Below are 17,720 nucleotides of genomic sequence, written 5' to 3' on the forward strand. Positions count from 1 at the left end.
AATAGTCGCTAATTAGCGACTAATTGTGTAGTTGCTTGTGTAGTCGTAAATTAGGTGACTATTTTGCGACATTTGTTGCGGGTCGCAAAATTTTGTCGCAAAATGGTCGCTAATTCAGCGACTGATTGTGTAGTGGCTTGTTTTGTCGTAAATTTGGCGACTATTTTGCGACACGCCGCAAATGTCGCAAAATAGTCGCTAAAAGTTGGTTTAAAACACGTTTTTAGCATTCCGGAGTAGGTGTACCTGTATTTGATGACTACGTGATATAGTCACTTTTTAGTCGTTAAATATGCCTATATAAACTGAGCTCACCATTCGTTTTTTTCACTCACAGAAACACAAAGCAACACAAATAAAAAAACGAGATCATAGAGATTTATAATAATGTCTAGAAGTTACAATTATAGTAATTTCCGAGAGTGAATGTACAAGAGGATCGATGAGGTGACGGGAAATTTTATAGAACAGTTCAGAGCCGGGATGGAGCAGTTCATGCAATTTGCAAATAGCCAGCCTTTTGCACAAGAAAACGGGGGTAAGTTTTTTTGCCTTTGTAGTAGGTGCAAAAACGGGAAGCGTTTTCTAGGGACTAGAATTTGGAATCATCTTTTTAGTTATGGGTTTATGCGAGATTATTATGTTTGGTATAAGCATGGGGAAGAACTTAATATGGATATAGGAACGAGTAGTGTTGATCCGACATTTATTAGTGGGAGTGAGGAAGTGGGTAATGTAGTAGAAAATAGATATGTGGATATGGTGAATGATGCATTTCCTTCTAATGTGGGTTTTGATGATAACTATCAATGGGATGGGGGTTATCAGAGTGTAGAAGAACCAGTACTTAACCATTCAAAAAAATTCTATGACTTGTTAGAAAGTGCAAAAAATCCAATATATGATGGTTGTCGTGAAGGTCAGTCACAAATATCTTTAGCTGCTAGAGTTATGCAAAATAAGGCAGATTATAATATGAGTGAAAAGTTAATGGGTTCAGTATGTGAAATGTTGAGTGATTATTTACCAGAAGGAAACCAGGCTACGGGTTCTCATTACAAGACAGAGAAATTGATGCGCAATTTAGGACTCCCATATCATACAATTGATGTTTGTATAAACAATTGTATGTTATTTTGGAAAGATGACAAAAAAGAAGAAAAATGTTTGTTTTGTGATGCACCAAGATGGAAGCCTAAGAATGACCGACGCAGAACCAAAGTACCATATAGTCGTATGTGGTACTTACCTATTGGTGATAGAATGAAGAGAATGTATCAGAGTCAAAAGACTGCAGCAGCAATGCGATGGCATGCCGAGCACCAAGCAAAGGTGGGAGAAATGAGTCATCCGTCTGATGCAGCGGAGTGGAAGTATTTTCAAGAACAAAATCCTCAATTTGCTGAAGAACCCCGTAACGTGTATTTGGGATTGTGTACTGATGGGTTCAATCCATTTGGGATGTCTCGTCACCATTCATTATGGCCAGTGATATTGACGCCATATAATCTACCCCCTAGTATGTGCATGGATGTTGAGTACTTGTTTCTTACAATTCTGAATTCTGTTCCAAACCATCCGCGAGCTAGTCTTGATGTCTTTCTCCAACCTCTTATTGATGAGTTAAAAGAGTTGTGGTCTACTGGAGTCGATGCATACGGTGTGTCCTTGGGTCAAAATTTCAACCTAAAAGCAGTGCTGATGTGGACGATAAGCGACTTTCCTGCGTATGGCATGTTATCTGGATGGACAACACATGGTAAACTGTCTTGTCCAGTTTGCATGGACGATATAAAGTCTTTTTCTCTACCGAATGGAAGGAAGACATGTTGGTTTGATTGTCATCGGAGATTTCTTCCTCCTTATCATCCTCTGAGGAGGAATAAAAAAGACTTCCTAAAGGGAAAACACGCTACAAGAGAGTATCCACTAGAGTCCTTGACCGGTGAGCAAGTTTATTCTGATATACATATTTTACTTATTGTTATTATTTAACATATCGGGACTTATATGCAGGTTTCTTAGTGGAACGCCTCCAATCCATTTCCTACTTGGGTTCAAGAAATTGTCCATGGACCTTTGAACAAGGCAAAAACATGGTCAATGTATTTTACAAGAGGTTATTTGTTTCATATAGAGAAACACGGTGTTGGACGAAAGAGATGTAACTATGGGGTCTCTGTTAAAGGTGAAAATTATGCGAATGCATCTGATGCTGCAGATTTCTACGGAACATTAACTGATATCATAGAACTTGAGTATGAGGGGATGCTTGGGTTGAAGATCACACTATTTAAGTGCAAGTGGTATGACCCTGTTATTGGTAGAGGCACTCGCATAAGTATTGGTTGCGTTGTAGACGTTCTTTCATCCAGAAAGTACAATAATACGAACCATTTATTGTAGGTATGTATATAATTGTCCACATTAATTATATATTGTCTTATCACCTTCATATATAATATGTGTAACCTTTACACGTTGATTGCAAAACAACATCTCAAGTCCATCAAGTTTGTTATATTCCGTACCCATACATAAAGAAACCGAAGCATTTGTTGCTCAATGTTCTAAAAGTAAATCCGAAGGGAAATATTTCTGGAGAACCTACTCTTTTGCAAACAGAAACTGATGATGATGTATTGATGACTACAATTGAAGATGTCGATGTAGACAATTTGGAAAGGGGAGATCCAATAAATCAGGATTACGATGTTGCAGACGCGAAACCTGAAGATGAATTTATGTGTAATTTATCGTCTTCAGATGATGAAGAAGAAGACGACAAAGAACTCCAATAATTATATATATATATATATAAACTATGTAATAGATAAACTATGTAATATAATCTTAGTACTTTAAGCTATGTAATATAAATTATGTACTTTAATTTATATGTAAAAAATGTGAAACTATAAACTATGTCAAATTATTAGCTGAATTGTTAAAAAAAAATTTAAAAACATATTAACATTGGGGCTACTCGAACCCGAGCCTGAAGAGACCAACTATAGTACATTAACCATCTAAGCCATTAACTCTTTTGTGATTAAGTCAACAACGTATACTTTATATTGACTAACTGATATCATATAATTGGATCATATGCTGTTGGGCCCTAAACCATCCGCAGCCCAACAATATAAACCTAAAACCCAATTCTTTTTAACAAAACCTAAACCTAATTCAGAAAACCTAAACCTAAGCCGACTCTCTTCTTCTCCTTTGCAATCTCTCTTCTTCTTCGATTAAACCTAATAGCCGAGTGATCAAAGTTTCTTCTTCTTCTTAGTTTCAATCTATCTTCTTCTCCTTAGTTTCAATCTCTCTCTCTTCTTCTTCGATTAAACCACTTGATGTCTTCGACGGTTAAGAAAACAAAAAAGAGAAAGGTTGCACCCAACCTTTCTTAGAGAGCCGCACCATCTAACCCATCCGTAGCCGTTCATCTCACCAACCCTCTGAGACCCGGACCATCTAACCCATCCGCAGCCGTTCATCGAACCAACCCTCTACCATCGAGTTCCTGATCCGCCTGTTCCGTCGCCTGAGGTTCAGAACAATCCACTGAATCCACTGGAGGATCATATGCTGTCTCCACCGCATCACTCCCATGGAAGTCAACCATCTTCTCAAGGCAACAACTACGAGCCTCAACTCCAGGATGACACGATGCAATCTCTAACCGCCCTCCTCACGATGCCTGGCCGTGAGACGTTTACGACAGTTCTATCTCCTCAACCACGGTCGAAGCAGACTTGGTATGTTTCGCTTCCTGTGAATTGTGTGGAATTCGATGGTTTGATTCGGTTAATTAAAACAAAAATTGGTTCTCATAGTGTTCTTTGTTTGATTCAAATTATATATATATATATAGTTTGGTTTATTCAATGTTTGTGTTCCAATGTAGTGTCCGATTAGATACTTTGACTTTCTCTTGAACTATAGTAATTTTATTTGATCAGATCATTGAATTGTGTGGAAGGATCCCATGTGTTTTTTTGTTTGATTCAAAGTTTCTATTTGATTCGTTTAATTAAGACAAAGCTCTAGTTCTCATAGTGTTGTTTGTTTGATACTTGGTATGTTTTGCTTTCTAATATGACAAACAATTAGCATTCGATTATCTGAGTTAGTGTCTTAGTATTTGATTATTGTCTCAGTTAATAACTTTAATTGTCTGAGCTTTCTAACTGATCAAACTAACTACAATTTGTTTACATGTCTTTGTGGAGGTTTGATCGGGACAATAAAGGCCAACTTGTTCGGAAGATTACCAAGATTTTTACAAACAAATTCGATGGTCCATATTATACTTGGACTTGTATGCCTCCCAATAGAAAAGAGAGATACTTCATGGAGTTTGCGGTAAGAATAGTACAATGACTGCCATGTTTTTTACTTGTTTTCACTGACATAATTCCTTCTCTCTTTGTTATCTAGAAAACTCACACCTGGGATCCATTGATAACAGGAACCGTTCAAGAACATTTCAACACCATCTGTAACCGCCGGATGAAGGGCATGGTTACGATGCAAGGACGGCTTGAATTAAACCTTCATGGATTGAAGGTAAGCTCTGGAAAGAGATGGTTGCTAATTGGGATACTGAAGAACAACAGCAAAGGAGTTCCACCTATTCCAAGTGTCGTATGTCTGACCGTAATGGTCTCGGTCCTCACACCCACTTATCAGGCCCTAAGTCATATAGGGAAATCCAAGATGATATGGTACTAAGTCATTTCTATTTTGTTAGTTACATTTATCAACATTTCTATTTTATCTGGTACTAACCATTCTTTAATTTCTAACATTGTAGGAAGCGGAGTTGGGAAGAGAGGTCAGTATGGGTGAAGGTTTTTTCAAAACACATACAAAGCCGGATGGTTCTTATGTTGATGGCAAGGCAGAGAAATCCATCAAGCTTATCAGCGGAAGTTGCAAGAGAAGATGGCTGAGCTCGAGGCAGATTCCACTGTTTCAGATGGTACTTCACACCGTCGGGAGCTCACCAGCGATGAATGTACTGCCATCTTTCCTGAGGTAAAGTAGCATTTCTACTTGATCATGCATTTGTTTTGCTCTTTACTTACTGTTTTTCTTTTTCTAAAAACAGTGCACTGAGAAGGATTCACTTGGAACTCCTTATGGTGTTGGAAGCCTCAAAGATACTCTTGGCAAGGGCAAGGGCAATCAACAAACCGAAGCATTTCTTACATTGCAAGAGCAACTGAAGGAAGCCCACAGCCAGATTGAAGTTCATGCTGAAATTCAGGCGACTCTCAACGCTGAAGCTGCTGCTCGAGAAAAAGAGACTGCTCTCCTTGTGGCTGAGCAAAAGCAAGAGATCAAAGAGTTGACGATGATGGAAAAGTTTATGCGCCACACTAATCCAGCCTACCTGGAGTTTATAGCCTCTCAATCAGCTGAGGAGGACACTGAGGAGGACAATCTTCCATCAACAACTCCATGATCAACTCTATTGTTTCTTAACTCATGAACTAAGTTATTTTCTTCAGTTTGTATGTGTTATAAACTTTTTCTTTCTTTGCTTTTGGTTTGATTTCTATTTTGGACTTATGTATATTCTGGTTTAAATACAATCATGGTTATGTTTATAATGTGTTTTCATTAGATTTTTCATTTAATAAATCAGTTTTAAAATCAGGATTAGATTCAGGATTACAAAACAATAAAAACCATTCAATTTCATTATTTTCTAAAACAAAGTAGTCGCTAAATAGTCGTCATTTAGACGGCAAATTGTCGTTAAATATAGAGTAAATAGTCGCAAATTAGAACAACTAATTTCAGACTAAAGTCTTGCAAATTTTATTCATGTAAAAACGTCGCAACTTTGTCGCAATTTAGTCGCTACATTTAGCGACTAATAAACGACTATTGCTAAAATAGTCGTTACATTGTCGACAATTTGTCGCTAAATGCGGTTACTAAATGACGACAATGCGACGACAAATTAACGACAACATTATATAGTCGTTATTTAGCGACTATTTAAGGACTATTTGTATTAGCGACAAAATGTTAGCTACAACAGTAATTAGTCGCTAAATAGTCATATAATTTCATTTAACGACTATTTAACGACTATTTAACGACTATTACCACAGTGACCGTTGGTCTGTTTTCTTGTAGTGAATGTGGTTTGAATGTCATTTGGACATACAATACATGGAAAGATCTAAAACAAAATTAATGTGAAAATTAATCAGTTTTGGTAAACACCCAAATTTGGGGGTGTCAACCAAACCAACTTATAGTTTTCTAAAATACATTTTGTAAGAAACGACATAAAAAAGAAAATGAAGGGTGTTTGTATAGATACACAAAATCTGAATATTTTGGCTAACGTGGGTTCTCTAAAACATATGTGGACTTTGTTTCATGTGAGGTTACTGGACTCTCCGGCAAATCCATATCATCTTCTTGTGTCCATGACCCACAGTACTGTTGAACCACAAGAACCGACACAGTAGCTGCAAAGTCTGATGAGGCAAGCAAATCTCCGATGGCACCGAGCTCAGGACACTCGCTCCAATCCGTTAAACCTGCGGTTAGAGGAGACGACATTCCTTCTCCTCTTCCAACAATAAACAGATCATGAGAACTGTCCATTGATCTCACTGCTGCAACCGTCTCCTCCCCATTGCTCACTAGTTTTTCTATATACACAATTGACTCAAAATCTGCATTTGACGTCCTGAATGCATTGATGTACTCATCATCAAGCTGTCTTTGCTTTTTATGGTCCATGTTCATCTTCGGTACCTTTAGGTCAGTCTCATTGGTCGCACGTGTTGAAGCTGTGTCGATTTCATCTTCATCATGAATGAACCGCAAAACGGTTAAAGAGATGCCAGGATGTTGAGCCATTCTCCAGGCATAGGCCAAGGCTTCTCTGTCGTCCGGACCACCGAAAAACAGAACAGCAACTTGGAGAGACACAGTGTTTGAGTTTAGTCTTGTGGCTCCATTGAGTCCTCTGTCTACGAGTATTCCAACTGAACAAGGCGAGTTTTCTAGTAGGTTTTGGTTGACCAAACGGTAGGCCGGGTTGGTTGCTTCCATTCCTCCATCAACTGTTTGTTGTTTGTGAAATGGTATGATTATGAAGGAGACACGTTTGTCCTCTGCTAAGCTACAAACATCTTCGTGCATTGTTGAGTAAGGGGAAATAGCTGTCAAGGGTTGAACAGCGACAAAGGCAGCATGTTGTTCATAGTTCTCAAAGGCGTTGATGATGTGATCTGATTGAGCTTGAGTTCTGTTAAGCGCTGGTCGTCCTGACTTACGAGTGTTGTGGACAATTAGCATTGCGGATGCCCGTCCCGTGAGCTCAACAAGGTGGAGAACGTAAATGCATATGGGAGATCTCTTTGTAGGATGTGAAGCTTCAAGAAGGTTGATAATAGTAGGAACGTTACGCGGCGTGTGAACGCAAACCAATACTCGAAGCTCGCTGTCTGGCTTCGTCTGTTGTATTGTTCGTCTCTTGTACGAAACAGATTTCTTCACTGGCCTATAAAGGACTGTAACAATAGGGGTGATGACTCCAGTCATAACCAAGGCCACAAGAACCATGGTAGCAAATGTCTCATCATCTAAAACCTTTTGGTCTTTTCCAACATTGAGCACAATCATTTCGACAAGACCTTTGGTGTTCAAGAGCAGGCCAAGAGTGATTCCTTCACGAACTGGCATGCCATGGAAAAATGCGACAATAACGGTACCGATGACTTTTCCAGCACAAGCGAGGAATATAACAAAGAAAAGAGTGGCCCAAGTGGCAGGACCTTGGATGGCAGCTACGTTAGTCTTGAGACCACTTATAGCAAAGAAAAGAGGTAGAAGAAGGCCAGAGACAAAATCTTCAAGCTTCTCGATGAGGGTGAGACCAAGAGGCCCATTGGGAATCACGAGACCAAAGACAAATGCCCCAAAGACTGAATGTGTTCCAATTGCATCGGTAATAAAGCCAGAGATCATAACTCCTGTCAAGATGAGGCATATATAGAACTCACTGTAGTTCTCTCCTTCAGGAGTTTTACGTATGATCCAAGTGATGCCTGGTCTGACAATAAAGACACAAACAGCGATGAAAACTGCACTAGAGATCATGACCCAAAGGGAGGCAAATGAATTTTTGTCACTCTCGGCCAACGCGATGGCCAAGGCAAGAAGAATCCAAGCAAACATGTCATTAACCAAGGCTGCTGACATTGATATCCGTCCAATCTCGGTATTGATGAGCTTGAGCTCAGCAAGAATCCTCGCAAGTACCGGGAATGCAGTAACGGAGAGTGCAACACCGAGGAAGAGTATGTAGGTGCCTTGCCCCAAGTGATCTTCTGATCGGTGCATAGAGAAAGAGAAGGCGGCACCAATGAGGAATGGTAAGACCATACCACCAATAGCGATGGTTAGGGCTCGCTTCCCTGTTTTGCGAACCACCATGATGTCCATCTCTACACCCACCAGGAAAAGGAAGTAAAGTAAACCAACATTAGCCATTGTTTCAAGTACCATCACACTTCTTTGAGGGAAGATGGTGTGTGCGAATTTTTCGGAGCGCCCTAGCACTGATGGCCCTAGCACGATTCCACCCTGAAGATTAAGATCAAAACAATATGTTTTAAAATGTTAAAAACTTAGAGCAATGTATAAAGAATGTGTCAGTTCACTTAATGTTCATGAGTTGAAAACTTCTTTACCACGGATCAAAAAAAAAAAAAAGATAGAAGAAGAGAATTTGTGGTTGGTTACTCACAAGGATCTCAGAGATAACACGAGGTTGGCGAAAGGGTTTGAGGATAAAGACGAAGAAACGAGTGACGACAACAACCAAGGTTAGCTGAAGAACAAAGAGAGGTAGCGAGAAATCAAGAGGGTTATCGCCTTGCCAAACTCCATTGGTGGTGATCATGCTTGGTGCGTAACATATTATAGAAGCCTCCGTACTATTTTCTTCACTTGTCGCCATTTTGATCCTAAGAAAAAACTAATTTGATTGAAAAGGTTTGTTGTGTGTTAATTTTGCAGGACACATTAAGCCATATGAGGGAAAGGGAATGGATTCAAAGTTGGTGGTGTTCCGTATCATCCTCTCTACTCAACAAGTCAAGCATCATCATTGATCATCTCTATTTTTGGTCTTCTTTTCTTTTATTAGAACTTTAAAAAAATATATTTTCAGGTGTTTTGCTAACCGATTTTTTTTTTTTTTATTCCCCATAATACAGTAAATATTACATGAATGATTAATTATTATGATCTTTAAAGAAAATGTGTTTTGCAGTTTTTTTTTTCCTTTCACAAAACACATTTATAGCCATTAGTGGAAAGAAAAAGACAAATTCTCGCCACCCTATTGTCTAAAAGTATTATGATCTTTAAAGAAAAAGAGATTCTCTGAAGACTTTACTTAAGTCATTAATCATATACCAAACAAAATTAGAAACTTATGAAAAGAAATCAAGTATGACCATCTAATTTATTTACTTATGTTAAAATAAAATTAAAAATTAGAAATAATTGAAAATGTAAATTTATAAATAAGAGGAATGATAAAAATATTTATGTGGCCAATTATAGCCACATAAACACTCTGGCTAAATGAGCTAGTACAAAAGTAACCATAGGTTCGGCATGGACATATAGTAGTATAGCCATGAATACTTGGTGGCTAACCCATTGTTACAGTGGCTATGGAATAGTCATGGCTCTAGTGTTTTCCAATTTAGCCAAAAATATTTCTTACGTGGCTCCGTCTTTGGCGTTTAATAATATTTCGTGGCTATACCAAGTATTTTTTTTTTTTGATATTTGTCGTAGTTTACATAAAGACGTAACGCCTCATATGTGGTTACAGAAACATTTTTAGGGCCTAAAGTGTCAATACATGTAAATTTATCATGGAAGAAACTAATAATGCCATTAACAAAACAAAAATTTCTGAAAATCACTTTTCTTGAAGACGTCGGCAACTTTTTAACAATGTTAAATGATTTTTTTTTTTTTAAAATTGGAAATTGGTGAAGACATGACAAATTGACAAGTAGTATATATAGATTACAGATATGGAAGTAAATAATGGGTACAAAGGGACACGTGACTCTTCATTTCTTGGAAAAGTTACAGAGAAGTGAGAAGAACAATGGCATGTGAACCACTCTCTCTCTATTTATATGGTATAAGAAAACAATGGCCCGTGACCAAACTTAAAATTTTCAACTCTCTTCACTTAAATCCAATACTACAAATTACAGAAGTCTAGCTGTCTTTTGAACCATTATGACCAATCCAATACTAACCAAAGTTTATTATAATCATGATACGCATCAGTAGAAAAACCAACAAAAGAGATCATATATAATTGGTATTGTTCTATTACTTGTCCTTTTTCTTAAGCATTGGAGAAAGAGAGAAAGAGAGAGAGAACAAAGCTTCTTCATCAATGGAGAAGGAAGGATGTGAGATCGAAGCTTTAGATATTGATTATAACATCTTTGAACGGAAGATTAATGTTAATCCTTTCGGATTCTTTACTCAAAAACCGCGGCCAGAAGCTGACCAGACGGTTAAGACAGAGGAAGAGTCGTGGAAGCTAGAGCATGAATTCGGCAACAAAGTCAAGCATGTACTAAAAGGAGTGACCTGCAGAGCCAAACCTTGGGAGATTCTTGCCATTGTTGGCCCAAGTGGTGCAGGGAAGTCTTCTTTGCTTGAAATTCTAGCTGCTAGACTCATCCCTCAAACCGGGTCGGTTTTGGTCAACAAGAGACCGGTGGATAGAGCCAACTTCAAGAAAATTTCTGGTTATGTCACCCAAAAGGACACTCTGTTTCCTTTGCTTACGGTTGAGGAAACCCTTCTGTTCAGTGCTAAGCTGCGTTTAAAGCTCCCAGCTGACGAGCTGAGATCACGGGTTAAGTCGTTGGTCCATGAGCTTGGGCTTGAAGCTGTTGCAACAGCTCGTGTTGGCGATGATACCGTCAGAGGGATATCGGGTGGAGAGAGACGCCGTGTCTCCATAGGAGTTGAAGTTATTCACGACCCCAAAGTTTTGATCCTTGATGAGCCGACCTCTGGTCTTGATAGTACTTCGGCTCTGCAGATCATAGACATGCTCAAGCACATGGCTGAAACACGAGGCCGGACCATTATTCTGAGTATCCACCAACCAGGGTTTCGGATAGTCAAACAGTTCAATTCTGTACTTTTGTTGGCCAATGGCTCGACCTTAAAGCAGGGCTCGGTGGATCAGCTTGGAGTGTATTTAAGGTCAAATGGTTTGCACCCTCCTATCCATGAAAACATCGTAGAATTTGCCATTGAATCAATCGAACCCATCACAAAACAGCAACGGCTACAGGAAAGCAGAAGAGAAGCTCATATCCTAACATCACAAAAAACATTACAAGAGAAGAGATCAGAAGATAATCAAGGGGAGAGCAGAAGTGGAAAATTCACACTACAACAGCTGTTTCAACAAACAAGGGTTGCTGATGTAGGAACGATGAACATAGCAACGGAGTTCACCAGAGATTTTGCAAATTCAAGACTAGAAGAAACTATGATACTCACTCATAGGTTCTCCAAGAACATTTTCAGAACCAAGGAGCTTTTCGCGTGCAGGACAGTTCAGATGTTAGGTTCAGGGATTGTCCTAGGTCTAATTTTTCATAATCTCAAAGAAGATTTAAAAGGTGCACGAGAAAGAGTTGGGCTCTTTGCATTCATACTGACCTTCCTGCTAACTTCAACAATAGAGGCACTCCCTATATTTCTGCAAGAAAGAGAGATTCTGATGAAGGAAACATCTAGTGGAAGCTACAGAGTGTCCTCATATGCCGTCGCCAATGGAATTGTTTACTTGCCATTTCTGCTCATCCTAGCTATTCTATTCTCAGTCCCAGTGTACTGGCTGGTGGGACTGAACCCAAATTTCATGGCATTTCTGCACTTTTTGCTCCTAATTTGGTTGATCCTCTACACAGCAAACTCAGTGGTTGTGTGCTTTAGTGCACTGGTTCCTAATTTCATTGTTGGAAACTCAGTGATTTCTGGTGTGATGGGTTCCTTCTTTTTGTTTTCTGGCTACTTCATATCAAACCATGAGATCCCTAATTACTGGATTTTCATGCACTACATCTCCTTGTTCAAGTACCCGTTTGAAGGATTTCTGATTAATGAGTTCTCCAAATCAAGCAAGTGTTTAGAGTATGGATTTGGAAAATGCTTGATGACAGAGGAGGATCTACTAAAAGAAGAAAGGTATGGAGAGGAAAATAGATGGAAAAACGTTGTGATCATGCTATGTTTTGTCTTGTTCTACAGGTTCATTTCCTATGCGATTCTGAGGTGTAGATGTTCACAAAGAAGTTTCAAAACCACTCTTGTTTAATAAATGTGGTAGCAATAATATATTTTCTGAAATACATTTGGTTACAGGTTTGTTTATGTGTTTAATTATTTACTTCGTACAGCAGCCAAAGATGTTAAAGAAAGTGTTGTTTATGCAAAAAGTGAATTTTCCATTGATTCTATCGTCTCTCACTTACCACCTGTTTCTATTTCCTTAAGTTTTTTTCAAGTAAAGAGAATAGATTTCCAACAAAAAGAAAACAAATCCAGCAAAAAGCACTTACATGGCATTGTCCCAAAGAAGATCCATTTCCTCAGACGAGAGTGATTCTGATTCGGCATGATCTGGTTCCTGTCTCATCTCTGCTATTAGAATATCAAGAAGTGAGTGTATCTGCCTTTTTCGAGGATGCCTTTTGTCTTTAACCATGAAAACATGAAGATGTCCTAGTATCTTTATCCAACTACAGCCTGGCTGCTTCGTGACTCCCTCTTTCCTCATCAACTTTCGTACACTTATCACATCCTCCCATTTTCCGACCTCAGCGTACATGTTAGACAGAAGAACATATGGTCCTGAATTTGACGCTTCTACTTCTAGAAGCTTCTCTGCAACGTATTTACCTATCATGATGTTCCTATGTACTTTACAAGCAGCAAGCAGTGAACCCCATATAACAGAATCTGGTTGCATGGGCATCTCCTCGACCATGCTCTTTGCTTCTTCGAGAAATCCAGCTCGACCAAGCAAATCTACCATGCACGTATAGTGATCCCTATGAGGAGCCACACCAAAATCTCTGGTCATGGAAGAGAAGTAATGTCGTCCTTCTTCAACAAATCCAGCATGTCCGCATGCAGAGAGGACACCAATCATGGTAATGTGATCTGGTTTTTCTCCAGAATCAAGCATTTCTCTGAACAACTCAAGAGCCTCATTTCCATAACCATTTTGTGCAAACCCAATAATCATCGCATTCCAGGAAACACGATCTCTTTCCATCATCTTCCTAAATACAAGATAACCATCTTCTACACAACCACATTTTACATACATATCTATCAAGGAATTGCCAACAAATATATCAGCTTCTTCACCAGATTGAAACTTAAAGCCATGCTTCAAGACATGGACATGAGCCTGCATGCCGAGATGTAACTCTGCAAGATCTGCACATGCCTTGAGGATATTTGCAAAGGTATAGTGGGTCGGGGATATTGATTCTCTCTTTAAGAGACAAAAGAGACTCAGTGCTTCTTCGTTTTCCCCATTTTGAGTATAGCCAGCAATTAGCGCATTCCATGAAACAATATTCCTCTCCGTCATTTTGGTGAACATGAGTCTAGCTGCCTTAGTGCTTGCAGCCATTGCGTACCCACTGATCATGGAAGTTTCTGCAATTACATTCCTGATAGGCATGCTATCAAATATGAACCTAGCTTCACTTATTTTGCTGCACTTTGCATACATATCCACAAAAGCATTGGTTAGAATGATGTCATTCCTTAACTTATCGTTTTTAACAACACGGCCATGAATTTCCTGACCAACCTTAATCGCCGACAAGCTTGCACAGGCACTAATCACACTTGCTAATGTAACCTCATCTGGCTCAACCCTGGACTCCAACATCACTTGGAAAACCTTGAGAGCTTCCAGGGCAGGACCATTTTGTTCGTAGCATGTAATCAAACTATTCCAAGAGACAACGTTTCTATCACCCATCTCATCAAAAACCCGCTGAGCATCATTGACGTTACCGCATTTGGAATACATATCAACAAGAGCAGAACCTATATACACATCTGACAAACCAGGCGACTTCGCAATCAAAGAATGTATTTGTACACCCTTATTCATATCATTCAGACCTGAACAAGCGCTAAGACCACTAGCAAAAGTATATTCATTTAGCACAAACCCTTCCTTATGCATCATACCGAAATAAAACAAAGCATCTTCACACCTATCATGCTGAGCAAAACCCGAAACCATGGAGTTCCAAGTACACTGGTCGCGTTCAGGCATTGACCGGAACAAAGAATCAGCTTCATCTAAAAAACCTAACTTGGTCAAACCCGTCACAACAGAGTTCCAAGTGTAAACATTTCGCTCAGGCATTTCGTCGAACAGTTGGCGACTATTGTTAAGTGACCCACATTTCGCATACGCGTCAATGAGACGATTCTGTATAAAGACCTCGTTTGAGAAACCGGATTTGAAGATAGAAGCATGGACACAACGGACATCAGTTGCTGATAACTTGGCTCGGATGCATAAATCAAGAAGCTTTGCGAATGGTGAAGAATCCGTGAGAGAAGAGAGATCACCAGCGAGCTTGAGAAATGATTGTCTCATTCCATTATCGTCGTTTGAACATGAATCTTGGTTTCTCTCTAGCAATCAAAAGTGTGTCTGGGAGGGATTTGAGTAGAAGGCCCCGGTTTCTTTCTTATCAATCTGGAAATGATCAACTGTACCAAACCGGAATAACTCGGACCAAAAATATAAAGGTTAATAATTTCTCACAAGCACAAAAATGAATTAGTTTTATTTTTAGAAACTAGGGAAAAATAAAGAATACAATCTGAGTAGCACAAAAGCTTCATGGGTTTGAGTAGTAGAAACCATGGATGGAAAAAAATGAAAAATCAGTTACTCAAAAGATAGTGATGTAGGAAGCCGCGGTTAAAAAAGAAGGTAAGAAGAGGAAATGAGAACATGATAGAGCTCCCATCAGACGATCGTCCGCCTCCTTCCCCTGTTGGCACAGTTTTCTATCCATTTCCTGGTCCTAACATAAATTTGCCATATGGATGCATTTAGATAACATACAGACTATTTTGAGACTGGTGTTTCTTCCTTACATTTGTTTTAAATTCGGTTACCTCAAGAATTTGGTGACTACGGTAGGAGAGTTGTGTAAAGCAGAACAACAACAACACAACACTTGTTGTTTCGGTCCAGAAAGGAAAGAGAGTAGGCCTTGACAATATTAAGTCCATCAAGATTCTGAGTAATGAAGCTCCCTCTAACGGTAACAGAGTACCGCCTTTGTCTACACCATGTGAACCTGTTCGTATAGTCAAACCAAGTGTGACAGGTCACACTATGATCCAAGTAAAGACCATATACGCTCCTCTTGGAACAATCGAGCTTTGTAAACCTAGTCCTTGTCATATATATATATATTCACAATGTGATGTAACAAAGTTTGCTAAGAAATAAAGTTATCATTTTGAGCCATTTCACTCTCGTTTACTAGGGTTCTTAACCCTTACTTTCATGGTATCAGAGCATTAGTAATACGATCTATGGCTCCAGAAGATTCTTTTTCTTCAGCTCCGTTATCTATCTCTCAAGTTGTGACTCTCAAACTTACAGAGTCCAACTATCTTCAATGGAAAAATCAGTTCGAGTCTTTCCTTTCTCCTCAAATGTTACTTGGTTACGTTAAAGGTTTGATTCCTCGTCCAGCGTCAACACGGTCAGTCACTGGTGTAGAAGGAGTCACTGAAGAACCAAATCCAGAGTTTCTCAAATGGGTTCGCAATGATCAACTGGTCATGGCATGGACGTGGATCTTGGGGTCTCTTTCTGAAGCAGCCATCAGAGTCGTCTACGGTCTGCAGTCTGCTCAAGAGGTATGGTCTGCCCTCGCTAAGAATTTTAATAGGGTGTCCACCTCTAGGAAGTTTGAACTGCAGAATAAGTTGGGAGCTTGTCTTAAGTCTGGTAGATCTATGGAGGACTACCTTAGTGAGCTCAAACAAGTGTTTGATCAACTTGATTCAATAGGTTTTCTTATGAGTGATTTGGAAAAAATTCATGGCTTACTGTTTGGTCTTGCTAAGGAATAAGAGATTGTAGCTACTGTGATTTAACACTCTATGGATTCCATTCCTCCTCCTTGTTATGAAGATGTTGTCTTCAAGGTTATTGCCTTTGATGATAAACTGAAAGCGTACTCTGTTGCGCCTGTTGTCACTCCACATCTCGCTTTTCAAGCTGTGAAACAACAACAACACTTTGATAGAGGAGGTTCGAACAACAGCAACAGAGGTGGACGATCTGGTGGTGGCTACAGAGGTAGAGGAAACTACTCTACAAGAGGTCATGGGTTCCAACAACATAGCAACAATCAAAACAGAACTGGAGGATCTTCTACTCGACCAACGTTTCAAATCTATGGGAAATACGGTCACAATGCTTTTCGACTGCTACAATCGTTTTAATGAAGAATTTGTTCAGTCGTTACCCACTGCTCTAGCTGCTATGAGAGTTTCTGATGGGGATCATCACACAGGAAATGAGTGGTTGCCTGCTAGTGGTTCTACTGCCCACATTACTAACACCACTGCAAATCTGCAACATGCTTAACCTTATCAAGGTCAAGAATCGGTAATGGTTGGTAATGGTGAGATCTTGCCCATCACTCACATTGGATCAGTACCTCTTCAGACAACATCAGGTAAATTTCTCCCTCTGAAAGATGTTCTGGTCTGTCCAAATGTACTAAATCACTTCTCTCAGTCTCTAAGCTATGTGACGACTATCCTTGCTCTGTTAAATTTGATTCTGATGGTGTACGTGTAAAGGAAAAGCATACCAAGCAGCTCCTCACAACTAAAAACAAGAGTAGAGACCACTATGTGCTCGGGACCAGAGTTCGCAGCCTTGTATTCTAGTTGATAGCTAGCAAATAGTGATGAACTGTGACGCAAACGTTTGGGGCATCCGAGTGCAGAGATTCTTCAGCATTTGTCTTCTACTGCAGCAATAACAATAAACAAGCGCACCAACAAGCTTTGTGAGTCTTGCAGGCTTGGGAAGAGTGCTCAGCTTCCTTTTTCTTCCTCTATGTTTGTAGCTATTAGACCTCTTGAGAGGATACATTGTGATTTTTGGGGTCCTGCTCCAATCGCTTTTACTTAGGGTTTTAGATACTATGTTATCTTTGTTGACAACTACTCTCGCGATTGTTGGTTTTATCCTTTGAAGAATAAATCAGACTTCTACTCAGTTTTCATTCTTTTCCAAGACTTTGTTGAGAATTAGTTAAATCAGAAAATCAAGATGTTTTAGTGTGATGGTGGAGGTGAATTTGTTAGTACTCGGTTTGTGACTCACCTTGCAACCTATGTAATCAAGAAACTAATATCTTGTCCTCACACTCCTCAACAAAATGGTTTAGCAGGGAGAAAACACAGACATTTAACTGAATTAGGCCTCAGCATGATGTTTCAGAGCAAGGTGCCACAACAATTCTGGGTTGAAACCTTCTTTACAGCGAACTACCTGAGTAATCTACTTCCCTCCTCTGTGTTCACCT

At 39.4% G+C, this 17,720-nt stretch overlaps 4 protein-coding genes across 5 annotated transcripts; 2 read left to right on the plus strand and 2 right to left on the minus strand.

The window, feature by feature from the left end:
- Window positions 1–3,211: 3,211 nt before the first annotated feature.
- On the plus strand, window positions 3,212–5,640 carry LOC104767948 (uncharacterized). Of its 2 annotated transcripts, XM_087503198.1 has the most exons (5): window positions 3,212–3,764; window positions 4,239–4,371; window positions 4,478–4,733; window positions 4,823–5,046; window positions 5,120–5,640. In XM_087503198.1, exons 4-5 carry the CDS (start codon window positions 4,954–4,956, stop codon window positions 5,474–5,476), a joined length of 450 nt encoding a protein of 149 aa, XP_087359324.1. In that variant the 5' UTR covers window positions 3,212–3,764; window positions 4,239–4,371; window positions 4,478–4,733; window positions 4,823–4,953; the 3' UTR covers window positions 5,477–5,640. The 2 variants fall into 2 exon arrangements, with proteins under 2 accessions (XP_087359324.1, XP_019096746.2); XM_019241201.2 differs by lacking the exon at window positions 3,212–3,764 and having other exon boundaries at window positions 4,237–4,371.
- Window positions 5,641–6,206: 566 nt separating this feature from the next.
- On the minus strand, window positions 6,207–9,153 carry LOC104767946 (cation/H(+) antiporter 15). Its single transcript, XM_087500576.1, has 2 exons — window positions 8,792–9,153; window positions 6,207–8,628 (listed from the first exon to the last, which is right to left on the minus strand). The coding sequence occupies exons 1-2, from the start codon at window positions 9,002–9,004 to the stop codon at window positions 6,370–6,372; spliced, it is 2,472 nt and encodes an 823-aa protein (XP_087356702.1). The 5' UTR covers window positions 9,005–9,153; the 3' UTR covers window positions 6,207–6,369.
- An 881-nt stretch (window positions 9,154–10,034) lies between these two features.
- Window positions 10,035–12,564, plus strand: LOC104766636 (ABC transporter G family member 5). The gene has a single exon (XM_010490556.3). The coding sequence runs from the start codon at window positions 10,478–10,480 to the stop codon at window positions 12,425–12,427; it is 1,950 nt and encodes a 649-aa protein (XP_010488858.2). The 5' UTR covers window positions 10,035–10,477; the 3' UTR covers window positions 12,428–12,564.
- A 103-nt stretch (window positions 12,565–12,667) lies between these two features.
- LOC104766637 (pentatricopeptide repeat-containing protein At2g13600) lies at window positions 12,668–14,855 on the minus strand. Its single transcript, XM_019241587.2, has one exon. The coding sequence runs from the start codon at window positions 14,744–14,746 to the stop codon at window positions 12,668–12,670; it is 2,079 nt and encodes a 692-aa protein (XP_019097132.2). The 5' UTR covers window positions 14,747–14,855.
- Between the last annotated feature and the right edge of the window lie 2,865 nt (window positions 14,856–17,720).

The sequence above is a fragment of the Camelina sativa genome, chromosome 19, assembly GCF_030686135.1.
Source record: "Camelina sativa cultivar CO46 ecotype springtype chromosome 19, ASM3068613v1".
Classification (NCBI taxonomy): Eukaryota; Viridiplantae; Streptophyta; class Magnoliopsida; order Brassicales; family Brassicaceae; genus Camelina; species Camelina sativa.